At 43.7% G+C, this 10,699-nt stretch overlaps 1 protein-coding gene across 5 annotated transcripts in view; it reads right to left on the bottom strand.

Moving 5' to 3' along the window:
* Positions 1-10,699, bottom strand: part of Syne2 (spectrin repeat containing nuclear envelope protein 2) — a 396,202-nt gene that overhangs the window by 148,942 nt on the left and 236,561 nt on the right. For 4 of the 5 annotated variants that reach the window (XM_031355750.1, XM_031355751.1, XM_031355749.1 and 1 more), the window contains 4 exons: positions 7,317-7,472; positions 6,085-6,350; positions 2,035-4,138; positions 23-345 (listed from right to left, as the gene is read on the bottom strand). In XM_031355750.1, coding sequence (XP_031211610.1) covers positions 23-345; positions 2,035-4,138; positions 6,085-6,350; positions 7,317-7,472 — 2,849 coding nt within the window. Of the gene's footprint in view, positions 1-22; positions 346-2,034; positions 4,139-6,084; positions 6,351-7,316; positions 7,473-9,443; positions 9,638-10,699 lie in introns of those variants that run through there. The other variant, XM_031355753.1, reaches the window with a different exon arrangement.

Here is a 10,699-nt window from a genome sequence, read left to right as displayed (position 1 = left end):
CTTGAGAGTACAGGCAACCTACCTGTCGTCCTCGGCCTCCTGGGCTTCCAGCCCAGCCTTCAAGGCGGAATTCTTAGCTGCTAGTGCTTGTAAAGTGCAATGAAGTTGCTCTTTGGCCTCGGGGCTGGAGATAGCCCCCAATGTCTCGGTGAGGCTCTGTAAATCAGCTACTACTGATTGCAATTCCTCTTGTTTAAAGCGCGCCAGCTCCAGTGACTCTTTGGGATTGTGAAGGTCTACTCTGTGTGATAGAAGCATGGCTTCCAGGGATGTGACAATCCTTGCCGCCCCGGCGACTGTGTCGTCATAGCAGGTAGCACTTTCATAGGCACTGGTCAGGACATCCTGGTGAATGGGAGATCAAACACAGTCATGCCATTTCCAAACTTGGGGGATTTCTGCTATTCTCAAATATGGTGCATTCGCTCATTCCCTGAGTCTCAGGAGAGCTGACTGCCTGTTCTTATAGGTTTTATGGCATTACATTAATATTTAAAAATGAGTAGCTAAAAGGAAAAATAGTCATATTTTTGAAGAAACCTAATTTAAATTTAAAATAACATCTCACAAATCTTGTCAGTAGGTATATAATTCCTATTTTGCGATTCTTGCACAGGCTATGAATTAAATGAAACATTGCATATGATGTCTACAACCTTAATATCTATGGACAAATGAGCCAGATCTCTTGTGTTTCAAATGACTAACATATCTGCCATCAACTTGAGTTCAGACACGTCATTGGATGTCCCTATACCTCAGCCTTGTCATGAAGATAACAAATGAATTTAAAGATCTCTTCCTGTCCAGCCCTAATTAAATTATTCCTGGGTGGGGTGAGTTATCCAGAGAGTTTCTAGAAACCATTAAAAATAAACAAAGCACTAGAATTATTCAGCATCTCTTACAAAGCCATTTATTATTATTATTATTATTATTATTATTATTATTATTATTATTATTATTTTATTTTTGGTTTTTCGAGACAGGGTTTCTCTGTGTAGCCCTGGCTGTCCTGGAACTCACTCTGTAGACCAGGCTGGGCTTGAACTCAGAAGTCCACCTGCCTCTGTCTCCCAAGTGCTGGGATTAAAGGTGTGTGCCACCACTACCCATCCAAAGCCATTTAAATAGCACATAAGAATTTACCATCTCTTACATTTCTATGGCATTTACACCCATTATCTTATACTAACTCTGAGTAAAAGAAATGAGTTTCCCCTTCTATAGATTAAAGATAAGCTGGACAAGGGTGTGCAGGGAACCAGCTAGCCACTGCTGGGACACTGGGATCCTGCCTAAGATACCTGCCAACTATCAGAAGGAGACGGGGAGCATGTTAGACTTGTTCTCCAACAGAGAAGTCAGCAAGCTATCCCAAATACTCAACCCTGCTGTCATAGCAAGCAGGCAGCCACAGTCATTACATAAATAATAGGTATAGCTGTGCCCCAATAAAACTCTATTTATAAATCAAGTGCTATGGACAGGATTTGGCCAATGGGCCTTACATGTAAGGATGCCTGCTGTAGACTTAGACAAATGTCAATTTGAATCCTGATTTTGTTGCTGCTCTAAGAGCATCAATCCCAAGAGGACCTTCATGTTTCTGAGACTCAACTTTCCTATTTTAATTTAACTTTTTTTTTCTAGTGTCGGGAACTGAACCTAGGAGCTTTGCCCATTAGTTATATTTGCTGTCCTTCCCTCTGTACCAAACTTCTACTCAATATCATTTTACTATCACTAAAGGGAGAGAAAAAAAATCTCATTCTGATTTCAATGGGTCTTGTGAAGGAAACAGAGATGTCAGCTTCATCTCTTCTCAGATTTATAAGGCACTGCAGTTTGATGCTCAGCGCGTCAACGGGGTAAAGTGGCTCCCTGCCTTTTAGAAGGCAGATGTCTTCCTGCAGAGAACGCTCCTGTGGGACCTGTACCGTCCTTAGAAATACTGACATAACCTGGAGCAAAATAACCACCAGTAAAGATTGATGCCTTCCTTAAACACCTACAATTTCAAAGACAACTTACTGTGTGTAGATCAATGCTTTCACTAAGCTCCTTGTGAAGACCTTCAATGTCCTGTAATTTTGCCTCCATGCCACTGGTTCCAGGAGCGTTTTCTTCTCCTTGCTCCCCAGTAACCCTCACGGCTCTAAGACCACACATCTCTGCCTCAACTTGCTCGCCAAATGCTTCCCAAATCTCCTTCTCATGTTGAATATGTTGAACCCCCAACTTTACACATAAAGGCTGCTGTAACCGAGACTTTATTTGCTTTAAAACACGCAGGGCATTTTCTAGCTTCTCCTGGAACTCCTTTTCACGCATTTCTTTTGGTTGTAGTTCTAGCAGCATGCTCTGGAGATCCTCTTGAAGCCTAGAATTCTCTTGTGCATTTAGCTCTAGCTGCCGCATCTCGCTCTCTTTGAACGAGTCATCAAAAGCCTCGTTTTTGCTTAATTTCCTGATTATCTCACCATGCCAGCGTTTGGATTTTTCAATTTTCCGAATCAAAGTGTGTGCATTGAGCAGGGTGCTTTCTGGTGACATACTGGAGGCTCTCAGCAGTGATTCAGCCTCTTTCTTAATTTGCAAATCCACAGCCCTTATCTTACTTAGGGATGCTTGGTATCTGTCCCTTGCTATTAAAAATGTGTCCAGCTGCTTGATTTTTTCTTCCACTTCCCTCTCCCTTTCAAGCACTTGGGTCTGTAACCGTTCAAGCAGTGAACCGTCCCAGCTTAGCCCTATAGAGTCAAACACTTCTTCAGATGTCAACACTTGTGAGATACTGCCTCGAATAGCAGCCAGCTTGTCTCTAAGATTACTGAGCTGCTCTTTAGCATCCTGCTTCAGCTCTTGATGGAGCGGGAGAAGTCCACCGTTCTGGATGCTCTCAACCTCTTTCTCAAGCACTGCTGCTTTTTCATGGAATTCTCTGTAAGACTTGATCTTGTGCTTGAGTTCATCACGGTTATTCTGAAGGGATCTCTGCATTCTGTTGGTCCTTGTTTTGAGATATTTTAACTGATCATCCAGAAACAATTTCTCAAACATGTTTGCATCCTTGTAGGCATTTGTAAGTTCCTGAAGATGTGCTGAGATTGCGCTCTCCATGTCTTGCAGCTGCTCTTGGGATGCCTTCAAGACAGCATGGCGACGCTCCAGCTCGGCTTCTGTGGAGGCTCTCTCCCTCGTGGGAGACATCAGTGTTTCACTTTCTTCAAGCGTGAGCTGAGCCTTTCTTATAATTGCAAACAATTGGCTTCTTTCTTCCAACTGCAGTTCTAGTTGCTGGGACCTCTCAGTTGATCTCAAAAGCAGTGCTTGGTGTTGGTTCTGTAAATCCTCCAGGGGAGTATTTAAACCATCACTCTCACATTCTGCAAGGCTAGGGATGATGCCTCTGACCTCTTCCACCAGCAACTCCACAGCCTGCTGCTTAGCCAGAATGTCATCGTGAATCAGCTTGCACCTTCTGATCTGAGAAAGGATGTTGTCAGGGAGAAGGGCGATGGGAATCATGAGCTCCGCCAGCGTGTTCTTGACCCAGGACAGAATCTCCTTTATCCTGTTCTGTAAGTCACACTTTTTAACCCGATTTTCTACCTCTCGGTTTAGAGGCTCCAATGCATCCAGTTGCTTACTCAAATTATTTATTGCATCTTCCAGAGTTTTCTTATCCTTTTCTCCCCAAAGCCTCTTTATGCGAAGCTCAGCTTGCCGCTTTAAATCCGAAAACTCATACTTGATTGCCTGGAGCTCAGCAGCTGGAGTGACCATGTCCCTCATCCCCATCTGTTGTTCTGGACGGTTCAGACTTGGCATCAGGCGCTGTTGCTGCTCATGCAGAGAAACCTTGAGGTCCTGGGCCTTCTTCAGGAGGCAGGTGAGTTCGCTGTGTTCTGTGGCTTGCTGGAAACACTTCCTGTGAGCCAACCGCTCCACAAGTTCCCACCCATGTTCAAGTTGCTTCATTTGGCTCTCCACCAGCTTCTGATCTGCGGCCGACAGGAGGCTGGATAAATGTGCCCACTCTATGTGAAGCTTGCTTAGTGAGTCTTTCTGTTTTTCCACTGATTCCAGGAACTTCTTGATTTTCCCCAGATAGGCTGCACTGTCTAGCGAGCCTCTAGAAAAAGAATAAAAATGAAGAAATAAAGGGAAAGGAGTGAGGCGAAGAGCAGAAGGTATGTAAATGACTTGTAAATGGAAAGTCCCCAAGCCTAGTCCAGGCCGGAGAAGCTACCACAGTATCCAAACCCCTTGTTACCACTCTTTCCTCCCATCAAGAATATCTTAGGAATATAAAATAGTTTTAAGGGGTAGTGCTGAAAATAAAGCCCATTTAGAAATATGCATAAAACAAACCTTTAGGATAAGAAATATTTATACATTAAGATCTCTATATCTACCATTTGTTATTTCCAAAACCAAAGGAAAAATATATTTATTATTTTTAGTGTATGATGGAGGTGGGGAGACTCAGGCCATAGCATGGATGGAGAGGTTAGGGGACAACTTTGTGGAGTCATTTTTCCCCTTCTATGTTTATAGTGTGGTGGCTTGAATAGGAATCGCCTCATAGACTCATGAGTTTGAATGCTTGGTCACTAGGGAGTGGCACTATTAGGAGGTGTGGCCTTGCTGGAGTAGGTGGGGCCTTGGGGAAGCCTGTCACTGGGGGGGAGGCTTTGAGGCCTCACCTGGCCTCAAGCCAGGCTTAGCGGGTCATTGTCTCTTTCTGCTGCCTGCTAATCTGAATGTTGAATTCTCATCTCCTCTCTAGCACTACGTCTATCGTCTATCGGTGTGCAATCAGGCTTCTGACCATGATGATAATGAAATAAACCTCTGAAACTGTAAGCCAGCCCCAGTGACATGGTTTTCTTCATAAAAGTTGCCATGGTCATGGCGTCTCTTAATAGCAATAGCAACACTAAGACACATAGGTTCAGAGAACTAAACTCAGGTCGTCAGGCGTGGCAGCAAGTGCCTGTATCTGCTGAGCCACCTTGCCAACTCCCAAAATGAATACATTTAAATGAAATAATTAAGATATGCAATACTCAATATGCAGTAATTTAAACCACACACACACACACACACACACACACACACACACACACACACATATTTTATTTATTTATTTTTTCAAGACAGGGTTTCTCCGTGTAGCTCTGGCTGTCCTGGTACTCACTCTGTAGACCAGGCTGGCCTCAAACTTAGAAATCCTCCTGCCTCTGCCTCCCAAGTGCTTCGATTAAAGGTGTGTACCACTACTGCCCAGCTAAACCAATTATATTGATACTAGGCGACATATATATAAGATAGTCACACTATTGTTTATGTGTAAAACGCAGTCCTCAGTAACACACACACACAGCATGAACCCAACAGTTTTCTTAAATAGCTCCTGCTGTGCTTTGAATGCCTACGCTCACCCCCAAACAAATTCTTATTTTATTGTTGCTGTTTTCTGGGTTTGTTCGATTTTTAAGAACATGTACTTATTTATTCATAGGGTAGGGGACATTCATGTGGGCAACAGTTCTCTCCTTCCATGGAGTACCAACCTCAGGTTGCCAAGCTTGGTGGCAAGAGCCTTTACCTACCAAGTCGTCTGACAGACCTCTTGATTGCTTTTCTGAAACAGGATCTTGGGTTCAAATGCTTTAGGTTGAAAGGGAAGCGACCATATAATGGTACTGGGAGGTGGGCCCTTTGTGAACATGAATAGCTAAGAGGCACCCCAACCCCCATCCCTGTCCCCAGAGCTCATCTTACCCTGGGAAGACATGGCTGGCTGACATCCTGAAGTAGAGGGAAGATCCATTCGACACAAAGTTTGCCAGCATCTTAGAGCTTGGACTTTTCACCCTCACAACAGTAATGCGTCGCCGTGCCTAAGCTACCCAGTCTGTGACTTTTTGTTAGCACCTCTTGAACATACTAGACTAGTGGTCCAACATGGAATTGGTCTCTATGAATGATTTTACAATCCTGAAGTCTTTCTGCAGCATAAACTGGAACACTGGGCTGCAAGAGAGCCAAGAACCCAAGTCTCCAGGCACTTACACTTTGAGGTTTTCCACTTCTGTCGAGAAGGTGTTCAGTGAGGCTTCGGCCACAAGCAGCTGGTCTTGAAAACCGTTAAGGAGGTCATACTGCCTTTCTTTAATTTCCTTCAAGGTGAGAAGCTCCTGCTGCAGCCTGCCCAAGTGGCACACTGAAGATCCGTCAGTGGGCAGACCTGAGGCTTGCTCTTCTGCTTGGTTGAGAGGCTGCGACTGTTTCAGAAGTTCAGTGGCTGCTTTTCTTGCTTCCAAGTGGGTATATAATTCCTAAAGGAAGTCACACAGATTAGCATGTAGGATCTCACCCTTCTCCTGGATTGGATACATGTTTACTGTTCTGTAGAGTTATCTGGAACAGCAGAAACCATCTAGACCAGCTGCTCTCAACCTTTCTAATGCTGCGACCTGTTAATACAGTTCCTCATGCTGTGGTGATCCCCAACCATAAAATTATTTTCATTGCTACTTTGTAACGGTCATTTTGCTACTGTTATGACTGCAATGGACATATCTGTGTTTCCAGCCAGGTGGTGGTGGTGCATGCCTTTAATTCCAGTATTAGGGAGGCAGAGGCAGGTGGATTTCTGTTAGAGGCCAGCCTGATCTATAGAGTGAGTTCCAGGACAGCCAGGGTTACACAGGGTTACTGTCTCAAAACACACACACGCATATGCGCGCACACACACAAACACCTGCTGTTTTCTGATGGTCTTAGGTGACCCTTGTAAAAGGGGTATTTGACCCCCAAAGGGATTGAGACCCACAAGTTGGAACTGCTAGTCTAGGGTTTCACTTGTAGAAACATGGCCTGTATGAGGTTTTCAGGTTTAATAACTAAAAATACATTATTACTGCTTATAAACAAAGCTGTCAATCTAAAGGAGGAGGCCGCAGTATACTGATGATTAGGGAAGACAGTCTATCCATAGCCAGACGACACAGGGCTGTGAAAATGTACGATGAGTCAGATTCCCCAAACTCTCTCCAAGTTTTCAGGAACTTTGTGGTACAGAAAGAAGTCGAATGTTCATTAAACTCTCCCCCTTTTCAAATGGCTGGAGTTATACAACTTACTGATTAGTACATAATTATATAGTTACCAAATTGATCATCAGGCAAAGGTTAAATAAGACTTTTCACTCCATACAAGCAAGTTTTTGGTAATTAAAATATATTGTATTGCACTGGGTAAATGATGCAATCATGCTGTTAGTGGTTTTCATGTTCCCATACCTCCATCCTTTTTAATTGTTCATTTCTTAACATAATGTCCAATTCTAAAGGTTGATTCTGCAGCTCATTGACTTCCCGCTCATCTTGGGCGTTTTGCATGCTTTCTTGAACATTGAGAGAAAGTTGTTTTGACAAAATCATTTCCACAGCTGAGTTCTGAAAACATAAAAAGATTAATTGCTGAATAGCCTACCATCCAAATGAACCACTTTCATTTTCCTTGATTACAACCATTCCAGTTCCTCCTACTGACTCAGGATAAAGGCTTCAAAGAAGTGTATTTGGGCACTACCATAGATGGGTTTTACTCCCATAGAATAATTAATACCTGAACTGGTACTCTTCCCCCCAATATGAGACATTTTTGTCATGATAGCATATATTCTAGAATTACATTGTTCCATTAGATACTGAGGTAAGGTATAACCTTAAAGAAGTGAAACAAGGGCTGGAGAGATGGCTCAGCGGTTAAGAGCACTGACTACTCTTCCAGAGGTCCTGAGTTCAAGACCCAGCAACTACATGGTGGCTCACAACTATCTGTAATGGGATCTGATGCCACCTTCTGGTGTGTCTGAAGACAGCGATACAGTATACCCACATGCACGAAATAAATAATTTTTTTAAAAAAGGACATGAATGTTAAAAGATTAAAAAAAAAAAGATGTGAAACAGATATGGAAGAGCCAACAGTTCCCAAATTTATACTTAGGAGTCACAAACCGAAGAGGCCCGGGCAAACAGTAGGCACTCATTTCTACCTATCAGTAGTTCAAAACAAGTAGATGAGTGAGAAGACACCAAGATGTCATGATGCTGTGACTGAATTAGGCTTCCACCCGGTTGGTAAAGAGGATTACAGCCTGGCGTCGGGGGAGATGACTCAGTGGATATATGTGCTAGCCAAGCAATTCTGCATAGCCAATTCAGCCCTCAGAAACTACGCAAAAAAGAAGAAAAGCCTACGTGGTGACACATATCTGCAATCCCAGTTATCCTACCTCAGGATGAGAGGCGGAAAGCTTACCTGGGTATGCGTGTGCCAGCGCGTGTGCACATGCCCCCGTAACACACTAGCATAACAAACAAATGAAGACCTGTGTAAGGTGGGAGACATTATAAAGGAGTCATTGATCTTTCCCCAGTGTTTAAGGAACTTGGATTATCAATGGGGCGTTTGTGTTGACTTCATTTTCAATAGAGAATTCTGTTTTATTTTGAAATTAGATTTATTTAGTGTGTTTGTATATATACGTATGTGTGCATACACATGCACATGTCTGGATATCAGAGGGCAATTTGCATCTCTCTCTCTAGTCCCAAGGATTGAACTTGGGTCCTCGGGCTTAGCAGCAGGTACCTTTATCCACTAGTTCATGGCTATAAGTATGTATTGAACACTATGGTGTACCAGACACCATACCAACAATTTTGAGAGGAGATAGAGACAGTGCTGAGGATCAAGCATTTGCCTGGCATGTTCAAGTCAGAATCACATGAACTTTATAAAACACATAAGCAAACCAAAAGCAACACTGCCCCCCCCCCACTCCCAAGTACTGTGATACACTAACAACAGGGGATGCTACACAGGGATATAAGGGATGTTCAAACCTGTCTTTGTAGCTGTCCTGTAAATCTGAAAGCAGTTTTACTATTAAAAGTTTACATAAAATAAGCACCTACCCAGAGTTTGGCCGGCTCTCACTAGTAAGAGAGCAGGGTACCCATGTTTGAAATAACACAGCATAAGTCACTGCTTTGAAATATGATAAATAATTTTGATTTTACAAGTTCACTCCAGTTCTGAGAACTTAACTCACTTAGGCTCTGGTGAAAACCTGTGTAGAAGACAGACTCACAGGGAGAGTTGCATCCTGGGAGGCAATGGGTTGAGAAGGAAAGGGCATTGGGGGGCACAATTCCAGATGGGCATTCTTGCAGGGGGCACACTTGCACAGGGGCACACTGTGCAGGTGGTATCTGTCTCCTCTTACCTCCTTGGAAACCCTCACAAATGTCCACTCCCTGGACACAAGAGAAACTGTACCAAAGGCCTAGAGGCCAGACCCTGGGAGAGAGCTAGCTATTACTGTCATCAACCAAGAAGTCAAAACTTCCTCTTACCTTATGAGCTGGTGTCTGAGGACCACTGTTACCCAGGATGTCACAGGCAATATTTGTAAGGTCAGACCTCAAGGGTCAGACAATGTATGCCAAACACCTCAAACCACCCCCCAAATCCACTTGTTCATTAGCTCCCAAAGCCATTTTCTCCCACAAAAGAAAGGCCAACAGAATCCCTCAAACGAACATTTCAAACGTAACAGGCAACATTCCTTTGGCTCATGCCAGGGAGGTTGGAACCCAGGTTGGGTCCTGATTGGCTCCTGGAAAGTTCTATCACTTCCTCATGGCCTCCCCACCCCCCTCTGCTGTGTTTTATTTTGACTGAACATGCTACTATAGAATGTTTTATGTTAAATCATAAAACATGTAAGACATATATATTAAAGAGTAAAAAGCCCCATATGACTGAAAACAAAGATTAAAGTGATATAATTTTCTATATTAAAGAAACTTAAAGCCCATTCTCCATAAATCTAACCATATCTCCCAAACCTATAGTCCATATATACGTTGTTGTATTTACTATGGTATACTTTATATATTGTTATTTTAAGTTCTTAGAGAAATCAAGGCCATGTATGCATTGTTTTATAGTTTACTCCATTTAGTATATTTTGAAAATCTAACAGGTATACATCAACTATGGTTCTGTGGATGTGTTTTGCTCAATGGAGGAACACAGCTTACCTTTAGACTACTAAGCTAGTTTTATTTCTGTTACTGGGACAAAACACCCAGATCAAAAGCAACGCAAAGAATTAAAGGTTTGAGAGGAAGCTCCACTCCCAGGTGCTCTGATACACCCAGGATCAGAGGTAAGCAGGAACCAACATCTGTCCCAACACTGGGAGTAACTGGGTCCAGTGGGACCAGGCACTCAGGAACTCCACCAGCCTAGTGACTCTGGTTCCTTCTGGTCTGCCTGGGCTGGGGTCCAGAGCAGACTTTGGGCGCAAGCTCCACAGCCAGTCTCACAACACCCAGAGGAAGCTCCTCTCCCAGGCGCTCTGACACACCCAGGGTCAGAGACCTTGAGCTCAAGCTCTGCAGCTGTCTCACAACACCCAGAGGAAGCTCCACTCCCAGGAGCTCTGATACACCCAGGATCAGAGGTAAGGAGGAACCACATCTGTCCCAACACTGGGAGTAACTGGGTCCAGCAGGACCAGGCACACAGGAACTCCACCAGCCCTGTGACTCCCGTTCCTTCCTGTCTGTCTGGGTTAGTGTTCTGAGCAGACCTTGGGCACAAG

The sequence above is a fragment of the Mastomys coucha genome, unplaced genomic scaffold (assembly GCF_008632895.1).
Source record: "Mastomys coucha isolate ucsf_1 unplaced genomic scaffold, UCSF_Mcou_1 pScaffold6, whole genome shotgun sequence".
Classification (NCBI taxonomy): Eukaryota; Metazoa; Chordata; class Mammalia; order Rodentia; family Muridae; genus Mastomys; species Mastomys coucha.
The sequence above is the reverse complement of the archived record's forward strand: the minus strand, read 5'-3'. Positions and strand labels throughout refer to the sequence as shown.